At 43.1% G+C, this 22,645-nt stretch overlaps 1 protein-coding gene across 1 annotated transcript in view; it reads right to left on the minus strand.

The window, feature by feature from the left end:
- The window catches only part of SMARCC1 (SWI/SNF related, matrix associated, actin dependent regulator of chromatin subfamily c member 1), a gene marked incomplete at its 5' end in the record, with an annotated part of 138,659 nt that overhangs the window by 97,416 nt on the left and 18,598 nt on the right, over positions 1–22,645 (minus strand). Inside the window, 6 exons of the mRNA XM_006035676.3 lie at positions 1,904–1,979; positions 3,761–3,830; positions 7,717–7,786; positions 13,958–14,050; positions 15,410–15,491; positions 18,143–18,228. Coding sequence (XP_006035738.2) covers positions 1,904–1,979; positions 3,761–3,830; positions 7,717–7,786; positions 13,958–14,050; positions 15,410–15,491; positions 18,143–18,228 — 477 coding nt within the window. The remainder of the gene's footprint in view (positions 1–1,903; positions 1,980–3,760; positions 3,831–7,716; positions 7,787–13,957; positions 14,051–15,409; positions 15,492–18,142; positions 18,229–22,645) is intronic.

A 22,645-nucleotide genomic window follows, 5' to 3' on the forward strand; every position in this document is an offset into this window, starting at 1 on the left:
GGCTGCCATTGTTGTTTCAGACCCTTACAAATTCAACAGACCAAGCAGTGTTGACTTGATTTTCATAGCTAATAGCATCGGTTATGGTCAGAGTTCCAGTTTAAGTGAGACTACTAAACAAAAAGATACTGACGCATAGAGCGATTCATAAATGGTAATTGCTTTTCGTACACATGTTCAAGGGTAATACAGCCTCAATATTATATTCGCAGATCTGCCACAATTTCCTAAGGCTTTTGGCAGCCTGGTCCCTCCAAGAAACAGAAGCTCTGCATTGCGTGCTCAGTGGAGCTTGCAGAAACTGGCATCTACATCAGAACGGAGCCAATTCCTTCCTCCCCCCCTACCAATCCAACACCTTCACACGCTAGAGTGAGCACAGGAAATTGGGAGAGGGGAGAAACAAGGGCAGCCCTCACTTGATTTTGTCCACCTCAGCCCAAAATGACTAACAGGTTATTTCAATCAAAATCAGGCTATGCCTCCACCTACACTGAATGCCCTTGGAACTACAGAAACCGGTGTTGGTGACTCAAGAGGCATCACACACTTCCCCTCTCAGTACTAAACAAATGCCCCAAGAGGCTGCTAAGGAAGTTATGCTGCTGGATTTTCAGACATCTTATACCAGAGGTGCTCAAATCTGTCCAGTGGAGCCATGGCATCCAGCTCACAGGGATCCCCCCGGGCTAGGAAATAAGGTGGTAGGGGGGTGGTGGAAGTTCTGCAGTCAGATCCAGCCCTGGTCCAGCTGGGCCAGACTACTGCTGTACAGGCAGTTCAGGCCCGGGCCCTCCCTTGCACAGCTAGATACGGTTGCTCCTTCCCACCCCTACCCCTCCACCAGCACATCCGGACCAGGGCCAAGCTACTCCCTGCAGCTAGATTGGATGCCTACCACACCGTCCCTGCATGCCAGGTTGAACCTACCAGCTGGATTTGTCCCATGGACAGACCTGGCATTGCTAATGAGGCCTACAGGGCAAAAAGGTTGGGCACTACTGTCTTGTTTCAGCTTGTCATGGTATAAGACAGGAACAGGTTAATGGCTGCCTGCCATTAGCACAGCACTGAGCAGGGGCTGACAGAAGATGCATGCCTTATTTCCAGGGCAGAGAAGAACAAGAGGAAAGGCCTGTGGTCTGCTCTGGTCACAGGAGCAGTGTTGTTTTGTCTTACTGTGTGCTTAACCAAGTTATGCACGGAGGCAAGGGCCTGAAAAAGAGCCTGCCATAGATATAGATAGATGGTGGGACAGCCCATCAGCTTATACACAGACAAGGTATTCATCACTAGGAGCAGCAAAGAGACCCAGGAACTTTTGGCAGGAGTGCAATTAGTGGACATTTACATGACAGTAGGGCCTAGAGACCAATCGCACCCAGGCCCAATTGAAAGTGCATTAGCCCTACTGTTCTAAGGAGACCACACTGCGATACAGCCTGTCTCAATTCCTCCTGAAATTTCATCACGTTATTGCACTTTTCACGTCTGCCCCAAAGCTCAATATAATAAAGCCGTGCCCAAATAACCAGCTGCCAAGCTGCAGCCCAGAGGAGGCTGAAGTTCACTTGTGGGAAATGAAATTCCTGTAGCATCAGGGACTTGAAAGGAAGCCTAAACAAATGCAGGAGTTGTATTTCGGATAAGGGCCACATTGTGTGCTCCTCTAAAAACCACATTATATATTTCACACTGCTGCTTACTTTCAGCCCCAAAGTTTTCAGATGTGCTAACTATGATCCTAGAACCACTGCTTTTGACATTTTCCATATTTTTACTCATACCCACAGGGAGCATTCCCCTCAGTCTTCCCCACCTCCAATACCACCTGATGATGTCACTTACCATGAAGTTTGAAATGTCTTTTCCCCTCCACCCCCTACAAAAAAACCCTTCTCACCTTCCATGGTTTTTCTGGAATTGGAGGATCTTCAATTTCAGCATCTATATCACTAGCATGCACCCAAGTGTCATAGCTAAAAGAGAAGTCAGAAAAGAAAAATGAATTGCTCCTGTGTTAATTCATTCAAAAAAAAAAAAAAGAGAGAGAGAGAGTCATAGACAAGAGCATTTACTGAGCAATCAGAGCATGTTCAAAGCAGACCCCCAGGACTGAAGCATCACAAATGAATACCACATTAACAACAGGAACATTTGCTCACTTCCCTTAGAGGAATAATCCAAGGAAATGCAATTGGTAAAGACAACAAGCAGCCCCATGCAGTATGCCAATGTATTATTTACATTCAGAGACGTACACAAGCTCACTGCATACATTTCCTAGCAGCTTCAGATTTCAGTGGTCTGCGGGGAATTTCTGAGTAGCTACCTCCTATGCCGATATACAAGTTTATTAAAGTACCTCCTTCTCTCATTAGTTTGAATTCAGACCTCTGAACTCCTAGTGCTTCTCCTGCTGTGGAACCCATCTAACCATTATTTATCTGTTTCACCTACCAGTATGACATCCCACAAAACCTGAAGATGATGATAAGGCTATAAATAAACAGGCCACTTGCTCTTTGCTCTGTTGCTGCATCATGTGCTTTGTTCCAGGCTTGATAATCAGCAGGCTGTAGTATTTTTATAGAATCATAGAAAATTAGGACTGGAAGGGACCTCAGGAGGTCACATCTAGTCCAACCCCCTGCTCCAAGCAGGACCAGCCCCAACTACATCATCCCAGCCAAGGCTTTTCCTTGCTTTTATTTGGCCTGCCTAAGTCCTGCTTGGTATATGAACGCAGTCGGTTCATAAACCTGACTGCAAGTGATCTCAGACTGCATTTGAACTCTAAACAGTGCCTTTAAAAACCAACGTTGGAAGGTTCCATATTTATTCTCAATAACTTCTAGATCCAATCGGTTTGGTTTATAGAAGTAGGGGGCAGAGGGTTGGGGGTATTTTCATACACAATAAACACCAAAAAGGACTTGAAAACATAGTTGTGTTCTGCCTCTTACACACCCCAGCAGAGTAATAAGGATCATAAAGCTGGAACTCCATTATCAGCTGTGCTTTTCAGTGAGTAATTATCCATAAGAACAAAACTGCCAAAAAAAGCATTAGACTCTCCCCATCTCCCGAGGTCTTCAAATGAAGACTGAATGCCTTTCAGGAAGATAAGACCCTTCTGGCGTTAAGTATAAGAATTTACAAAAAGGCAATGAGGCTCAGGGGATTTAGGTTCAATTCTCAGCTCTACTAAACTTGTCATGACCTCTCTGTATTGACGTAAGCGGCTATGTCACTGTAGATTTGTGTCTTAAAGACATTTTTAGCAGAAATACACAAAGTTTCTGGATACGGTAAGAATGGTAGTATTATTTCTTTGGTACTAGGCAGCAGTGAGACCAATACTGAGCTTGTTTCTAATTCTAGTCTGCTGCAGAAACCATAAAAAAAAAAATAAAACCCGATCATTTAGACAGATGGAGCATAAAAGGTTGGAGAGGAAAAAAAGAAGAGGGCTTCAACTTTTTACATGGAACAAACAGGCCTGAAGCGATGGCCATATTCTGTGAGGATAGAAAACGGCAGTATGGCAATCAGCCAGAGTTAGGTATCACTCGTTTGTTCTGGAAATCGTGATGATGAAGTTCATCACCGCTGCAAAGCAGAAGGTGGGTCGATACCAGGAGAAATAAGACTTGATAATCTAGAGGAACAGTAACTCTGTAGTAGATGATAACTTAAATCATCTGCAATATCAAACTGAGACTTAGCACATTTCTCCCCTTTGACCCCTTTTCATTACCTGTCTGGGTAAAAGCCCCAGTGTACCAGCACTTGCTTATCCTTTTTCATCACAGGTCTCAACCATTCATCTGCAACAAGGGGAGGGAAAAAGTCAGTTTTAGGTTGCGAGCAGCCTCACACAGTAAATTCCTCTTCCATAATCACACAGAGCAGGGTTTATTTCAGTTGCCTCTGCCAAATGTCAGATAAGGTAGGGAAGCTGCAGCTCTCTGAAGATTCATTTCCTTAATTCATCCAGCTATAGCATGCTACAGGAAAGTAGCAAGACAGCAGCAGCCATTTCCCTTCGGATTCTGCATCTCACCAGACCAAGCTAAATAAGATCCATATTCCCAACAAAAAAAAAAAAAAAAACAAAACAAAACAGGAAAGCAAAACCAGACCATTTATAAAAGTATTTTGCTATAATCCAATTTCTGAAGAGCCCAGGGTTTATTTGTTTTTAACAAGAAGTCTACTACAGTTCTTCCAGGCCCATAGTGTCTCATGTAAACCCACTGCTGATCTGTTTCCCAGAATAAGTGTTTTTGCAAAATGTATTTTATAGACTTGTTTTGCTAGTACGCTACATCAGTATTACACTGGTAAAAGCACTCCCTACACTTGGAGGAAATGGCAATTAAAGGGCATGATAAAAGTCTTCAAAAGATCTGAAAAGCTGCCATAAGGAAAAGGGAGAACAATCTCTTCCCCTTTACTGCAGAGGACAAAGTGGCAGCGTCTAATTGCAATAAAGCAGATTAAGATTAGCTCTCAGGAAGAACTTCCTTGCTCTTAGGACAGGGAGGCAGTGGAATACTTTCCAGGGACGTTGTGAAATCTCCTTCCTCAGAGGTTCTGAAGAAGTTGAATAAGACTGGGCAGGGATGAACTCGGACAGTGGATGAACTCAACCTTTTTAGACTCAAGGCATCTCTTGAAAGTGCTAGCTCAGTTTTCACTCATTTTTTACTATGAAAAAATAATATAGTAAATGTTCTATTGCAAAGAACCTAGAAAGATCACAGCAGGTCAGAACTTTTTCTTAACCCTATGGGTTCTTATTTGAAATGATTGGGTTTATCTTGTGAATCACATTTGCACACCTAACAATGCTAACACTGCATGGCATCCTGCAGCACCCCTGAAAGGATCTCAAAGCACACCAGGGTATGGAGCACCCTGGTTGAGAATTACTGATCTAGGAGCAGCATTCCTGCATCCGTTCAAGGGGCTAGACCAGACTACCCCTGAGGTCCCCTCCAACCCTATGATTCTCTGATCCTAGGGTAGCCATAGGCTAAATCTCCATCAACAGCTATACCTATACATACACACTTCAACTCTGCAGACATAAAATTAATCCTTATGAGATTAGCATTCTAGGGACTGGTCACTATTTGAGGGCTTGTGAGTGGCCACATGAGGGCACTGTGCCCAAAAAGGAACAGTTTTAAGATGATGGGAAGTGCAATGAAAATGAGTTAACGCTCTGGCCTGTCTACACTCTCTCTCAGCCCATCTCCTAATGTGGCTGGCCATCCCTCTTTGCCTGCTGCCAGTTTGAGCCTTCCTTGGGCTGGGAACCTGAAATCCCACAGAAAAGATCTCTTGCCATATGATGGCAGCAGTGCAGTGTGCCAAGGAGACAGATGCTCCAGTCCATGAGGATAAACAGATTTGTTGTGGCTACTGCTAAACTGAAGGGCCCAACCCTTTCCCATTTTTTCCTTGTCAATTGACAAATATCTACCGCCTCTCTGCGTGTCCTCAGTGTTGACTATCCAGTCACTAATTATTTCCTCTTACTACAATTTACATCCAGCAGCTTTCCACAGGCACCACCCTTTCAAGATTGGTACTGAATACTAATCTGAAGGCCACTCTTTCAGTCAGATGAAGGATGATTGCGTAGAGAGAAAGGCAGGCTGACTTGCAGAATTTCCAAGACAATGCTAGCCTAGTGAAACTAGGAATCCAGTGCGTTTCCTTCCTGGCTGCTCACAGAGCTAGGACTAGGACACCTGCAATGGCAGGTGGCAGTGAGATGCTGGCCATACCAGTAAGAACACAGTACGACTTTGTTTGGGTTGCAACAAGAGTGTCAGTGCAGCTTCTATGCAGGCTGATAGAAGACCAATGCTATAAAACATTGGGGTTTTTTGAGTAGTATCAGATATTACTAAAGGGGTCTAAATACAATTTTTCTCTGTGGCAATGGGAAAGGAGGAGTAGGAGAGAGAATTTGAAAATGTTGTACAGAGTCTGGACAACTCTGCCCAAAGTGTAACAACACAGGGCAGATCTGCAGCGTGAACTACATCACAACCTCATTTGAGTTCATGGCTGCATTTCAGTCGAGCTCTCTTTAGCTCTCAGTCTAATGCAAGTTCACTAACCAGAGAGGTAGCTTGGACCAAACTTACTAGAGTAGAAAGAAACTCTTAAATACAGAGACAGTGAAGTCATATATAACCACTGGAACAGTGATTCTCAAATCAGGGGGCTGAGGCACTGTGGGTGCCTTGAGATCCTTTCAAGGGTCCCAGGCAACTTCAGCACTGTTGTGTGTGGAAACACGATTCACAAGATAAGCACAGAGATTTCAAATAGGAATCCAGAGGATCAAAAATAGTTCTGCCATGTTGAAGTCTTCCTGAGTTGTTTGCAACAGAAGAATTGTTCTATTATTTTTCTGTAGTCAGAAAAAGTGAAAACTAAGAGCTGGCGTTTTTCAAGGGGTGCCTCGAGTCTAACGAGGGTGAGAACCAGTGCATTAGAGATGGAGGCATTTTGCACTTCTCACAAGAGACACCGGGGGATAAATACAAGCATGCTCCAGCCTACGTGGAAGTAAATGCTGCCATCTAGCGGCATTCAAATGTCAAAGCTTCATCCAGCTTTCATTGCAGCTCGCTGCATCCCAAATTCAGGCTCTGAACAACAAATTAAAACCAGACAGTAAATGTCACTGAAGCTATTTTTGTACAGTCTTTATTTAATAGGCTGAGCATCTTTAATAATTCGCTGTTGTACAACAAGCATGGTAAATTGCAATATAATCTATGACTTCATATAAAGAGCACCATATCAAGAACCCCAATATGGTCTTGATTTATTGAACTCACTGACTTCACTGACTTTTACTGCTTTTATTGCTAACAATTTCAGCAATGCAGACACACACGCTAAGCAGCAAGGATGCTACTGCTCTTCTAGCACAGAAAGGGATTTTAATTCTCACTTGTGTCATCTGTGCTGTTTACCTCATCTAGTTCTTTCTCATTAGGACATGGTGGGGGGATGGACTTTCATGCCTAATCGTATATTATTAGTTCAGTCACAAGTTGGCTTTTAATGAAACTTTTGTACACAGAAGGAAATTTTCAGTGTGGAGCTATTTTAGCCCCAATCCCCTAGTTCACAGCTTGAAATCCACAACTTTTCAAGAGCTGGATCTGCTACTTTGACTTGGGGCAATGTCACTGGAAGACAATGAACTTGATGCACTCAGTTTTAAGCCCTGCTTGCACAATCCACCCATCTTTCTATCCAAAGGAAATTTCTAGTTATCCCCACATCTTGATTTGTTTCGCATTTTCTCCAGATTACAAATTCTTTGGGGCAGGGAATGTGAGCTGCCTTGTACACCACAACCACATGCTCCACACTTACTACTATCACTAAAACTTTCATCAAACCGCTGAAGGGTTAATTCAATGCATGCATTTTTGAAGGCTTTCCAAAACCACATTACCAGCTCTAATGCATCAGATGCACCCATTACATTTTGTTGGAGGCAGAACCATCCAAGATTACATAACGTTTCAAATCCAATCTTAAAAAGGTACTGCTTTTCAATGCATGTCAGTATTAAGCTGAGCGTACCTAACAGTTCTGCACAGCATCCAACACATTAGTTACACAATCCTTTATTTACAAAAGAAGAAAAATAAATTCTGAAATAGGATTTACCATCATCCAGTGAGGTAGGACTAGGATAAACATGGTGGGTTGCCTTTGACTTCTCCTCAGTTACTGTTCCCTAGATAGGGGGGAAAAAGTGAAATATTGCATTAGAATCCTCAGCTCTATGGATATAAATGACCTCCTAAAGAACAACTTGCCATTCAGTAATAATACTTAAATATGATCTTGGTTATCTAGAATAATGCAGAAAGATCCAGTGCATAAGTATTCAACCCAATTACTTGGTTCCAAAAGTGCCAGAAGAATTGCACCTTGACGATAATCTAATCCAGAGGTTCTCAAACTGCGGTCCACAAGCTCCATTCAGGTGGTCCGCAGAAATTTGGGTGCGGAACAACTGAGAATATCAGTACGTGGCCCTGCACTTGATTTATTTTTTCTGACGACAGAAAGTAAGTGGTCCGCCAAGACCCTTAGCAATTTTCAAGTGGTCCGCCAAAAAAAAAAAAATAATTTGAGAACCACTGATCTAATCTGATGATCTTCTGCATCGTACAAGACTTCCACTGCGAGTTAGTATCTAACATCAGCTTCTAGCCATTAGATCTAGTTATGGTTGGTCTCCTAAAATAAAAAGAGCCCCTGATATCAAATCTCCTTTCAGTGTAAAATACTTACAGGCCATGACCTCTTAGCATTTTGATAGGTTAAACAAATCTCTGGCTACCAATTTCCAAGCCTCCAAGCATTGTTCTTGCAGCTATTCTTTGAGCCATGTCTAATTTTTCTTTCTTTTTAAGTAAGGGCATCAGGACTGGAAACAGCATTCCAGCTGTATGCTCAACGGCAGTGAACACAGGAAGAACAAACTCCTGACTTGTATACTGTGCAGTATGATACTAATTGGTTTTATACAGTTAGAGATTACATACACCCTTTGGGCCACAGCCCTGGGATAATGGTCATGATTATTCATTATATGCAAACAGTTGCATTCTGCACATGCTGTAATCAGGAGGGCTGGGAAGTAGTATAACCACAGAGCAGGGAGCTACAGGAGTCATGGCAAAAGGAGATGAAAGAAGGGTGAAATCAAGATAATGACATAGCACCACAAGTAACATTAGTACAATATAAGATTTATCAATTTGGCAAGAAAGGAGACAGAAAAAAAATATGGCTGCGGATTATTTTTATTATTACTATTATTTTCAACTCTGCTTGGCTATATTTCTGTTCCAAATCTATCCATTAGGGTTAGAAAAAAGTACCTTTTTAAATATGAATACAAAATGCCTTTTGAGTTATTGCTGAAGGCCCTCGGAATTTATTATGCTGCACTACTTGTGCATCATGAACACTACCTCTACTCAAATATATAACAGCAATAGCAAACATTTTAGACTAGTGAATAATTAAAAGAACATCCGATTAAAAATTGAGTCATTTGTAAATTCAAAATTATTTCTAGGCACCAGAATACAGCTCAGGACATGGACAAAAAACACATTCCAGTAAGCTAGAGGGCAAGCACAAACCGCATTTCAGCTGCTCTCCGGTGACGGTCTGTGCGCTCACCACTTCCCTGCAATAGGTGAAAGCTAAACTATGCTCACTTTGCCCTGTTTCACTTACAGTAAGGTGTGCCAGACTAGCTTTCCCTTGCTGTGGGGGTAAGCATGGGCCCCAAACAGTCAGCACACACACCAGCTTCCCCAATGGTAAGTCCAGTCCCCTATTCTTCTTCGCAGCTGCGTCTCCAATCCAACCTTTCTGTATGATCTGTTCCCAATATCCTGCACAGGCCACTGCTTCTGGTGTTGGTGTTGCCAGATCTTGTGGGGTACACTGCAGCGCTACAGGGCATCTCGGGAGATGATCCATGGTTTGCTTCTCCTGACAAATACGTTGGTTGGTTGCACAGAAACCCCATGATTTCATGAGAAATCACAGCCCCCTCATGTTAGCTGACTCTAATTTGCTCATTTGTCCCCAACTCAGTACATCTAAACTGGAGGAGCCTTAGCTTGTTTCTAATGTGCCCAGCGAGACATTTATTGCCATAACTTGAATAGTGATAATTATGCATCCTATAACTCATGACAGAGTAGGGGAGTGCACGACCTCCTTAGGTCACTGGCCTGACAAGTAACTTGCACAACGACGAAAAGAGCTGCATGCTGCTTGGACAGCTACAAGGACCGTTATGTACTATGTCTCTGAGGAAAAGGATATTAAATTTTTCTCTGACACTATAACTAGATCACCAGATGGTATCTGCATGAGGACTAATTGACCCAGGACTTATTATAGCTAGTGCAAGCGCACAAACACAGAGAACACAGAAACCTTTTTATTTTACCTTTGGAGGCGTTTGGTTCAATAATATCCCCTGGCAACAAGTTCTAGAGGCAGTTATAGGCTATTAAAAACAATCCCTTTTATTTCAGTCAGTCACACTGCAAGTCCTTGAAAAACAGTGTCCTTAACTTGCTGGATCACCCTGTCAAAGACTTCAAACTTTCTTTTTATGTCGCTTATAAATGACATTATTTAAATGACTTGTTTAAAACTCAGCCAACATAAGCAATAAAATGTAAGATTAAGAGCTTAACAGAGTAGATTTAAAGAACACTTCTTCCAAAACACCAGCAAAAAATGAAAGGAGCTTTTATTGCAGAACAGGGAAAAAGCTATTAGTCTGATTCAAGCTATTATTTAAACATTATAAAAAGGGCCAATGCTAAATTTTCCTGCGAATCTGCTGATTGTCTGAAAAGTCAAGAATCACCTATTCAGCACAAGACCGAGAACAAGTGCCCAAAGCTAGACTACGTCCACACATACCTGGCCTGGCAATAAAAAGTTTCACCATGGGCCAGTACTGCCAGACCCACATGCTCCTGGCACCTCTGCAAGGCTTCGCTACAACAGCTGGGCCACCCGAGGAACAAGCCCACCAGGACAGCAGCACCTGGCTGACGGCGCGGGAGTATCTCTAGGGACCGTCACCCAGTTGTCAACAGAAACTATTCCACAAACCAAGACAATACAGCAACTCCCTGCCCAGCATCTCTGCCCTGCCACCAGAGAGAGGCTTTGAGCAGGGTGGGTTTGACTTAAATCATTGGTCAGAAAGCCTCAATTTTATCACTGTTTTCTACAAAAAGTGCATTCTTGTTGTTTGATATAACCTTAACACACATTATTCATAACTCAGAGACAGGTGTAGGTTTCATTTTTAGAAAGCACACTATACATTTTAAAGCAGTAATTCTGATATGTTTTCAGCTTAATTTTGTAGCTACATCAGAAAACTGAATTATGATATGGTTATTTTATTTAACAAAGCAGATACTTGTGAAGTCACTGGGAGGTGAACTATCTCCACTTCACTAGATTAATCATGGATATTTGGGGGATGTTTTTGCCATGCTGTATTTGAAGAACACCAAATGAGCAGCGCAGCCATGTTATTAGCTTGGGGCTTTCTTCACTTTCTTCTAGATTTCCTTTCATCTTTGATCACTTCTCTCTTTTACAGCCTGGCAAGCCTGCTGCCATGATAGGTTTTCCTGTCTAGATCTCAAATCAATGGAGAGGCTATACTCAAACATATCCCTACAAGAGAGCTGACAGGTGGGTAATCCGGTCTGTTGGCTCTCACCTCCATATAGTGTTGGTTAACAAGGATGTTCTCTCGAGAGAGAGAGACATCCACAGTCTGAGAACTGAAACAAACCATCAGAGAGATGCTTAATGGGATCTTTTAGACTGAGCACCAAGTCTCATTGGGTAGAGTGGTTTTCTTTACTAATCTAGAGAGGAGCCTCTGGGAACTCCATACGATTGGGCCCTTAACATAGTCCATGGCCTCTTGTGACCAACTTATAAAACTTTTCTAAAAAGGTTACATGAATATATTGTCTCAAATAGTATATAACTAGAAGTTATAATCCCTATTCTATGATATCTTTGAGCTTTAATAAATCTTAAATTAAAACCATCTTTATGGGGGGGGTTAAAAGCATCTTTAAAAAAATCAAAAATATGATTAAATTGAAAAAAATCTGATCTAAATAAATAAAAAAAAACCCCACTGATTTTTACCCACCTGTCTGAGTATGAATGCACTGAAGTTCTGCCAGCACTGCTTTGCCATGTACACTGGACCCAAGCAAGGCTTCAGGTTAACTTAATATTTCTTTTACATTAACAGGTAAGGGACTATTTAGAAAAGTGGGAAGTGTAAAAGTACATGGGGTGAGGCGCAATGCACCCAAGGGTGCTAAGGGGGTTGGCCAATGGAACTGCAGAGCCACTGGCCATTATCTTTGAAAACTCATGGTGATGGGGACAGGTGCCAGACAGCTGGAAAAGGGTAAATATAATGCCCATCTTTAAGAAAAGAAAGGAGGATCTGGGGAACAATGGACAGGTCAGCCTCACCTCAGTACCTGGAAAAATTATGGAGCAAGTCCCCGAGGAATCTATTTCTAAACACTTGAAGGAGATGAAGGTAATTAGGAATAGTCAACATGATTCACCAAGGGCAAGTCATGCCTGACCAACCTGACTGCATTCTATGATGAGATGACAGGCTCTGTGGATGCAGGGAGTAGATGTGATATACCTTGACTTTATCAATGTTTTTTCTATGGTCTCCCACAACATACATATAAGCAAGCTAAGGAAGTATGGATTGGATGAATGGACTGAAAGGTGGAGAGAAAACTGGCTGGATTGTCAGGGTCACAGGGTAACAAAGCTATTGCTCAATGTCTAGTTTGTAGCCAGTATCAAGTGGAGTGCACCAGGAGGTGGTCCTGGAGCCAGTTTTGTTCAATATCTTCATCAGTGACCTGGAAGATGGGATGCACTGCACCCTCAGCAAGGCTGCAGTTGACACCAAACTGGGAGGAGTACAAGATACACTGGAAGGGAGGGCTAGGATTCAGAGAGAACTAAAGAAATTGGAGGATTGGGCCAAAAGAAATCTCATGCGGTTGAATAAAAACAAGTGCAACGTCCTGTATTTGGGATGGAATAATCCCATGCACCAGTACCGGCTGGGGGATGACTGGCCAAGCAGCAGCTCTGCAGAAAATGACTTGGGGGTGACAGTGGACAGGAAGCTCAATAGCAGCCAGCAGTGTGCCCTTGTTGCCGAGAAGGCTAATGGCATACTGGGCTACATTAGGAGTGTTGCCAACAGATTGAGGGAAGCGATTCTTCCCCTCTGTTCAGCACTGGTGAGGCTACATCTGGAGTCATGTGTTCAGTTTTGGGCCCACTACAGAAAGGATGTGGACACACTGGAAACAGTCCAGCAGAGGGAAATGAAAATGGTTCAGGGGCTGGGGCACATGACTTGTGAGGAAAGGCTGAGGGAACTGGGCTTATTTAGTCTGGAGAAGAGAAGACTGAGGGAGGCATTTAATAGCAGCCTTCAGCTCCTCGCAGGGGGGTTACAAAGAGGATGGAGCTGAACTGTTCTCAGTGGGGGCGGATGACAGGACAAGGAGCAATGGGCTCAAGCTGCAGCAAGGGAAGTTGAGGTTGGATATTAGAAAAAAACTCTCACAAGGAAGGTAGTAAAGCACTGGAACAAGTTACCCAGACAGGTGGTGAGATCTCCATCCTTGGAGGTTTTTAAGACCCGGCTATGGGATGATGTAGTTGGGGCTGGTCCTGCTCTGAGCAGGGGGTTGGACTAGTTGATCATCCGAGGTTCTTTCCAACCCTCATTTTCTATGATTCTATTTTAACTGTTTGGGCAGGGTCCTCTTAAATCAGAGCACCTCTGGCCTAAAGGTTTAGCTTCTCCAACTCTAAGTCTAAAGTTTGGATAGGTTGTCAGCTCCTGCCTCAGGCAGCATCTACTTGGCTGAAAAAAACTGCTGCAGGCAATGCAAGTACTATACTCAGAGTTCACACTTTTAGGGGACACTCCAGATTTCAAAGGGTTTGAATGTAATATGAACAAGTGAAGTGGTCAGACTCCCTACGCATGAGGTGTTACTGCAATTTGATAGACGGGGAAACAAAGTGCCTTTGTGACATGCATAAGGACCCCCAGAACTCCAAGACAACCAGGGACAGAATCCAGGCCTCCTGACCCCCATGTGTACTCCTTTCCCCAGAACACTCCCATCTCTATCCTGTTTTATTCTTCGGTGCACAGTTCTAGGATGATACCTACAGGTCCCCCTTACAACAATGGCTGCAAACACACAAAAAGTAAAAACACCACCACAAAGACTTGCGTGAGCTTTATATCCGTTACCTGGTGACGTTTGACAATATCCTTTAGCTTGTTAGCCAACTTCAGCTCTATATCTGGAATGAGGTAGATGATTGGTCTGCTCAAACAATTATTCTAGAGGAGAAAGAGAGAACTTTAAATCCAGCATTCATAGACTACACATATGAATCCATCAGGAATTCATCTACTAAACACTGCTGCTTAACTTCATCATGAGTCTCTTGTCACGTGAACTGGCTTGCTCTTGCATTTAACAGCTCAATTCAAAGCCTAGTGAAGTTCCAAGCATCTTTTTGTTAGCTTCAGTGCATTTTGGATCAGGTCCTAACTTTCCATTTACAGCAGCACTGTTAAGCATCTTTAATAAAGCCCTGATTAGAGTCTAACCCTGCTGTACTAACGTGTACTGGTTCCTATACTACTGAGGACAGCGATAATAACCATATTAAATAAGCATTTACTTAAAGGGAATGTTTACTTATCTCTGTAGAATCACAGTGAAACAAATGATATAAAGATATAAATAAAATATCAGTAAAAACTAAAGAATACTGTCACATTTTGGATTCCTTTCCTCCCATTCTTGGTTTTACCAAAATACTTGAAAAGTATGCCTACACGATTATCATGGCATTATCCTCAGTGGTACTAATAAACTAACATTTTAATTTGTCCTCCTCGAGTGGTGGGCATGGTATCTATCTGTTGCACAGCACAAGGGATTAGTGGTAGAATACTATTTATTCCACCTCCAGGCTAATAGCCAAAATTTGACTACCCACATAGCCTCAAGTTTAACAGCTACTTTCTGGTAGCTATTCAGTGGCTCAGACAAAGCAAGTTGCAAGTCTCAGTTCAGATCATAGTAGAGAGAATCAGAAACTGGATCCTTTGGGGCAGTTTGAAGAGGAGCCAATGACTGAACGGACAAGCAAACTATCTGCTCAATCCAAGAGTTGGAATGAGCTGGGCTGCTGATGTTTCCAGTGCTACTCTTCCATTTCCTCTGCTGATAACCCAGCACTTCTCAACAGTAAAATTTACCTAAATAACATTTTCCTTTCACATAAGTAGTCTACCTTTTGCAAGAACAGACCCATTTAACAGATTTTGACCACATTATTTCTTAAATCCTCATACTCTGGCATTTGACTCTAGAAAAAGGATTGCACAGATCCTCAATTTTATCTTAAAGAAAAATTAGCCCCCAATTTAAAATGGATTTTGAGCAGTTTCCCTGCAGATAAGTGTTTCCTCTAGCTCTACCTCACTAATTAATGAAAATTTCTAAATGAGATCACAGGAACAGATTAAGAATTAGAGAGAAACTTTTCTGCAAAGACACAGCTTGGGATTCTCATGAGTGTCACCAAAGGTCACCTGAGGCATCCAAAAGACACTGAACCACAACCCCAGGGGGGATGAAATATATTGAGAAACTAAACAAAATGTTTGTAGCAATAAGTTTCTTGCCTGCACTAGCATCTTCTCAATGTTAATGAACATCTCCACATTACGATCCATTCGGGATGGGTTCTGCAGATCAAACCTCCGCCTGTAAGTGAAGAATATAGTTTACAGAATGAGACAAAAATGATGCTTTACGTTAATAGAGCATTAATACAAGACAGTTTTGTGCAGTTGCTGCACGTGAATGTAGAATTATGAACACATGTTCAATATTTCAGCCCCAATGTTGTACTTCTGCTTCCCTTAAAAAAAAAGTCCTCATATAAGAGAAAAAAATTGCAGAGATCGTGTGACCTGTTATCAGCAAACTAAGACTGAAGATAGCCAACATGATCAGCAAGGGCGGGTAGCCAATTAACTATATTACTTTGGCCTCCACTGGGATCAGACAGAATAGCAATTAAATAAATGCAGCTCAGCTGCTGGAGACATGGCTCAGGTTTGTATCAGCAACTGATGAGACGGGAACAGTGGGAGCACAGGCAAACAGACCGTCATGTCTCTAAACATTTCCCATTGTGTTCACTAGCCTGTTAGCTGGAAGTGCAAGTGGCACAGCTCAAATCCACTACTGTACTTTTCTGAGCTAGGTATATATGGCAGAGAAGGATGAGGAAGAGAGATTTACTACTCCACACACAGTGCACTCAAAACATTCACCCTTGCATTTAATTGGGGTCTACAGTCAATTTTCAAGTGGGAATGTCACAGTAAATACAAAAATCACTGTCCTTGATTTAAACAATTTCTTGCCACTAAATCTGAGCAACGTGTTTTAGAAAGCAACTTGAATTACAAAGATATACAAAACATGTCCATTTGCACAATTTAAGTGCCTTTTCCTGCCATTTCTGGGCTAGCAAAACCAAGAAAGGTAGTTCTCCAAGCCAGATCATTCAAAAACAGAAAGACAAGTACCATTAAAAACCTCGAAGAATCACATCTGAGATAAAACTGCACACAATATCATTGAGTCAAGTCAGTGAGGAAACATCTCAGTCTCAAAAAGTCTGAGCCTCAAAGCTGATTTTTCCAGTGCTGTTTCCCTCCCCGCTTTACATGGACAAGAGTAACACCACACACTAGTTTGAGGAAGCAGCAGGAAAAGAGATGGAAAAGTGCCAGAGCTTTGCTTTCACTAAGATTTCAGCAACTGGGAAGTAAGTTTGCTGGAAGAAGAAAAATTAAAAGAATAGTTACTGTGTGAAAGTTACTTGAGCTGCTTTACCATTAAAAGCTCAGGAGGTAGCAAGAAAAAAAGAAAAGTATCATTCCATAGATCCCTGCCAGATACCCCATACCAAGTTTTAGCAATGCTGGAAGAGAGGAAGGTTTTTAAAGCAATTCAATTCATGGCAGCTTCTTGTCATTTCATGCTCTGCTAACAAATTTAAAAGACATGGTAAAATCCACACTAAAACAATGTTTTGGTACAGCTATTTTTGTAACACAGCCTTGATTTACTCGAGGCTGGTTGGATGGCTTCCTGCTCCAGGAATAATTCAACGCTTACCTGAAAAAAGAAGAGAAACTAAAACTAAATGGAAAAAACCCTCTGCCATCATTCTGAGTTGCCACCGCTTTTATATTTACTATATTTTCATCCTCAGTTGGAGATTTTGCATTTTTCTTAAACACACATGGATTGCAGATTGGCTGAAGGGTCGCACTCAGAGGGTGGTGGTGGATGGATCATATTCGACTTGGGGGGAGGTGGGTAGGGAGTCCCCCAGGGCTCGGTCCTGGGCCCTGCGCTGTTCAATTTCTTCATCAGTGATCTTGATGTTGGGGTGGAGAGCAACCTGTTTAAATTCGCTGATGACACCAAAATTTGGGGGGAGGTGAGCACGCTAGCAGGGAGAGAGAGATTGCAGAAGGATCTGGATAGGTTACAGGGGTGGGCAGACAGGAACAGGATGCGTTTCAATACGGACAAGTGCAGGGTGCTGCACTTGGGTAGTAGGAACCAGCAGCACACTTATACGATGGGGAACTCCCTACTTGAGAGCACGGAGGCGGAAAGGGATCTTGGTGTCATTATTGACTCCAAGATGAACATGGGCCGACAATGCGAGGTCATGGCTGGCAGGGCTAACCGGACCTTGTCGTGCATCCACAGGTGCATCTCGAGTAGAGCCAGGGAGGTGATCCTCCCCCTCTATGCGACGCTGGTCAGGCCGCAGCTGGAGTATTGTGTCCAGTTCTGTGCGCCCCATTTCAGGAGGGATGTGGACAACATGGAGAGGGTCCAGAGGAGGGCCACCCGCATGATCTGGGGACAACAGGGCAGACCCTACAGTTAGAGACTGCGGGACTTGAACCTATTCAGCCTCCACAAGAGAAGGCTGAGGGGGGACCTGGTGACCGTCTATAAACTCACTAGGGGGAACCAGAAGGGTTTGGGGGAGACGCTGTTTCCCCTAGCCCCTGCTGGCATAACAAGGAATAATGGGCACAAGTTGATGGAGAGGAGGTACAGATTGGACATCCGAAAAAATTACTTCACAGTTAGGGCGGCTAGGAGCTGGAACCAACTTCCAAGGGAGGTGGTGCTGGCCCCTACCCTGGGGATCTTTAAGAAGAGGCTGGATACTTACCTGGCTGGACTCATTTGAGTCCTGTTTTTGTTTTTAGGGGTTTTTTTGTTGTTCTCCCGCCCTGGCGGGGGGGCGGGCTAGAAGATCTATTAGGTCCCTTCCGACCCTGAAACTATGAAACTATGAAACAGCAGCTTACCATCCTTGTTCATTCTTATACTTGTAAGCAGCACCAAGAACGTGACATAACGTGCCTCCAGCTTTGAAATCCAGGAAGCACTTTGCCTAGAAACAAAGAAAAAATGAGAAAGATGTAACAGTAAAACACTCACTTTCATGCAACAAAACATTGCATACACTACTCTCATATAGGACAGAAATAAAGTTCTTACCTGGACCTTGCTTTATAAAGGCTTTACTCTTCACTCCTTATAAAAGGCTAAATTAATGTCATTTCAGAAGTAAAGTTTGAGTCTACACACAAAGATCAGTTGCATCCTATGCTTTACCTAACACGGTCTATCATACTGCCATAACACCAGCAGCCTGGTGCAAGATTCCTCCAATACTATAAAAAACCCAGAGTTTTGGCCTTCGTCCCCCCTGACTGGGAGACAGGGAAGCTCAGCATTCACTTAAAACATTCCAGCTGTTTTCCTAAAGCGGGATCCTCGGAAATGCAAGCAGATGTAAACCAACTGCCACAGTGAAAAGAATTAAGCTGCTGTGCTTCGCTTCAGAAGCAGGACTGTGGACAGCAGGCTGCTTTTTTTTTTTTTTTTTTTTTTTTTGAAAAAAAAGTTTAGTTTGCAAAGTTCAGGAAAAAGTTCTCTTACAGGCTCACTCCAACTAAATCCAACTCCTTTTAGGCCAGAAATGTAAGCACCATTCCACCACCAAGCTGAACATACTGTGCACAACACACTGTGCAGAATGACATTTTAGATAGAAATACAGAATTGAGGCTAGAATTGCAGCAATGAAGAGACCGAAAGGGTCCGTCAGACCCCCATTTAATCCAGTCCCTCCGTTTCATGTAAGACCATTTTCTACAGCTGACTTTCCAGAGTTTTTGTCAGTCTCATTTGAAATTGGAAAGCATGCTTCAGAGTGTAACCTTATTTATGAGGATTACTAGACAGTTTAACATCCATATCTGGGAGAAGCAAACATCTCTGTCTGGAAAAGCAAGAAAGGGCAGACATTTAGAAAGTTCAATTACGGGCCAAGACTTCAAACGGTCAGACTTACGCTCACAGACAAGACCATTCCATTTAACTGTTTTTAAAAACAATAAGACAATTATAGTTAAAATGTTGGCACAGGTGTTATCATTTGGAGCAATACACAGTGACAGCTTTTAGGAGCTAACCCATTTAAAAAGCTATTTACAGGATATAAGGCGGCAGTTTGGGCAGCCTGAAGCTATCTATAAACAGCAGCCCTAGATGATGGAGGGAAGTTTGCATTCTGCAATTCCTGACTGTGAGAGGCAATCTTCAGATCTCACCTGTAACATTATTTGTCATAAACTTCAAATTAATCTCATTTAAGTAATGAAAGGCTGTTTACACATAACAGGTGGGCCTACCTTTATTAACTATGATGCAAAATTTCTCATTTCCAACCCAAACAACAGAGCTTACTGCTCTGATAAACTGCTCTGATAAACTTAAAAAGTGGCAAACAACTTAGGCTGCCTTTTAGTAATTTTCCAAAGGTGAGTTTTACCTGCAAAGAAACCTGGTTATACACCAGAAGGTTTGGTTTTAAAATGTATCTCCTTTCTTAAGCAAGCTTCAGACACAAAAATAGAATTCTCTCCAAATACAGGGATGATAAAATGAGGCAAATCAATCATCTAGACTTGCTTCCACAAGAATCTATATTCCCTTGATGCTCGTCTCTGACTAACGTTAGAGAAATGCTGCAACAGAAGAACTCGTTATATTATTTACTTGCTATTTACTTGTTTATGTTGCATTATTTACTTGCTTAAAGCGCAAGAAAGAGCTCAGTTGCAATTCAAGCCATACCTACCTCCCCTCCGTGTATAAGCTTACAGCAGAATACACCCTGCATTTCAGTATTAAAAGCATCCCCCCCACAGGAAAGAAATATTTTGAGATCCCTGAGCAGGTCAGCATGTCAGTCCTGTGTCAAGGATCTCAAGTTATCCTTTAAGCACACCATGATATCCTGCTTTGTGCCAGGCCACAGAGCCACATGCAGGGAAACGGTCTCCTGTACTCCCAGTGTTTCCACTGCTGGCACCTAAACATAAGAGAAGGAACAAAGAGGATGGAAGGTAGGAGACAGGGCTGTGGTCTGGGGGATTTATTAGAGAGGACATGGGGAAAGAAATGGGTATGGAAGAGGGCGACAGGGCAGGAAAACTGACCCGCTAAAGCACCTCCTCCCCTAAACACTGGAATAGAAGCCACGAGAAGTCAAGTCGTAGTAGATCCTCTGGGTCAGCAACTCCCAACATGCCCACTACAAAGCATGCGCCTCCTCACCCTCCAGAGCCAGGCGACACGTGCAGAGAGTTCACACCTAGCATATTCACACAAGCCTGCGTAAACAGTTTGCTATTTGGGGCCAAACTGGGAAAAAGAAAAGAAAAGAGAGAAGTTCAGATCAAACCGACACAAGTATTTTGGTTGTCTTTTGCTACAACGGTGACATCCCAGTCTGGGCATCTTGGCTAGGGACAGAAATGACACAAACTGGTATAAGTGATCAGAAACCGATTCTAATCTGTAACAAAACAGAAGTTCGGTGCACATAAACCACTTTCAAAATGCCCGAAACCAGTTAAAGATAGACCTGGCTGGATGCAGCATCAGACAACTGATTTAGGTTAAATCGGTTTACTGAACTTCTGTCCCAGATCCCCTCCAGATTCAAGTTAACTCACAGTCCCCCAGCATCCCAGGATGCTTTGCACCTCCCCTGCAAACATTCCCCCAGGGTGGGCAGGCTAGCCTTGGCCCAAGCTGTCTGCTCCAGCAAACAGGATGGTGTGCTCTAGCAGCCCCTGGCTTCTGGCCTGGGCCACTGCAGGCATGTGGCTGCATTTCCGGAATCAAAAGCGAATGTCTGTTCCCTTGCTTTATTGGTTCAACCCATGCAGCTTAGACTAACCTGCAGAGATTAAACTGATTCAGCTTCAGGCTTTCTGACTGTCTGTACTTAGCCCTTAAATGACAAAACCACAGGAGTGCTCACCCCCTTTCACTCAACAACCTAGTTGTTAGGGCACTCGCCCAAGAGTGAGAGATTCATTAATCTGCAGATCTCATTTACCCACAGACCGCACTCGCCCTCCACTGTGGAGGAGGTGCTCTCAATCTCTCCTACTCATGCTACTCTTACTCTGTAAAAAAAGGAATATTCTTTGGAGCAAGAACTGCCTCCACTTTTCAAGCACAGTACCCAAGCCACCACTGTGCCGACTGCTCAATCCGTTCCTTGTTTTACTACAGAAAATTCAAAGTTTCACATCTTCATGAAACAACTATCTTCTGACCAACCTTCCTTAGACTGGCGTTTTATGAGCAGCTGACTTCTGGGGGCCAAGTTGAAAAGGCCATAGTGGTAGGACAGCTATCGGATCACAGTTTGTGTTGGGAGCATTTCAGACCTCATTTCTGCCCAACTGTTTAGAGCAAAAGGGGTCATTTTCCTTTACAAAGGGCTGTGTGACACTCAGGGAGCATCTGGCAAAGCAGGGCTGATGCCAAGCTAGAAAGAGAATGTTTCTTCACTTTACTGACAAGCTTTCTGTATCTCATGCGTTCGTATGGGAACTAAAATGAAGCGCTTTGTATATTAAGACTAAAATTGCTAATAGATTTCAGAGGTATTTGGAGAGAGACTGAATTATCCTGGCCTACGAACAATGTAAACAAGACTTCTGCAAGCACTTAATTAGGGATAAGGATGGGGGGAAGGGCTGCTCTTGGTCTACCATCTGTTTGGTACTGCAGAGGAAACAAAAAAGGTAAAGAAAGGTTTCAAAGCTGCTGCACACACCTGCCAACTCATTTGCCTACAGTAGTCCAATCCTACTCTTATTTAGAAAAAAAATAAAGGGGCCTTTGTTGTCTCAGAGCAGGACAAAAGGAGTTAGGACAGCTGGGTTTTCTTTCTGCCTCTGCCACTGGCTGAAGGCCTGACATTGGACTCACTATATCAATGTATCCATTAACAGCATGGGGCCGATAGCCCCTGCCCCCCAACACCCGCGGTACAGGTACAGGTACTAGTTGTGACCAGTCTCAATGTAGGGCAAGAGAATTCCTGGAGGCCAGATGTGAGGTACCCTCACAAAACGGCCACTAGAGATTTGGCTAGGTGATCATGGAGATAGTGGCAACCAGAACCAGTGTCCCCATCTCCAGCAGGAAGCAGGACTCTGTATAGCTCATCTGCTCCAACACTAGCACCAAGGTATTACATAGCTAGCACAAAGACGGTGAAGCAGCTGCCAGCCACTGCAACTCCAATGGTGATGAGGATAGCCACATGCCAGTGTATTATCAAATCGTGTGACCAGAGCACACGAGTGCCAACATGCTGACCCATGCTCAGGCAGGAGACTGTCCCTCACAAACGTCATCAAGAGAAAAGGACCTACCTGGAAAACCAGACCATTACTAACATGCACGTACAACAGCTCTGAAACCATGCAAAAAAG

The sequence above is a fragment of the Alligator sinensis genome, unplaced genomic scaffold (genome assembly GCF_000455745.1).
Source record: "Alligator sinensis unplaced genomic scaffold, ASM45574v1 scaffold1296_1, whole genome shotgun sequence".
Classification (NCBI taxonomy): domain Eukaryota; kingdom Metazoa; phylum Chordata; order Crocodylia; family Alligatoridae; genus Alligator; species Alligator sinensis.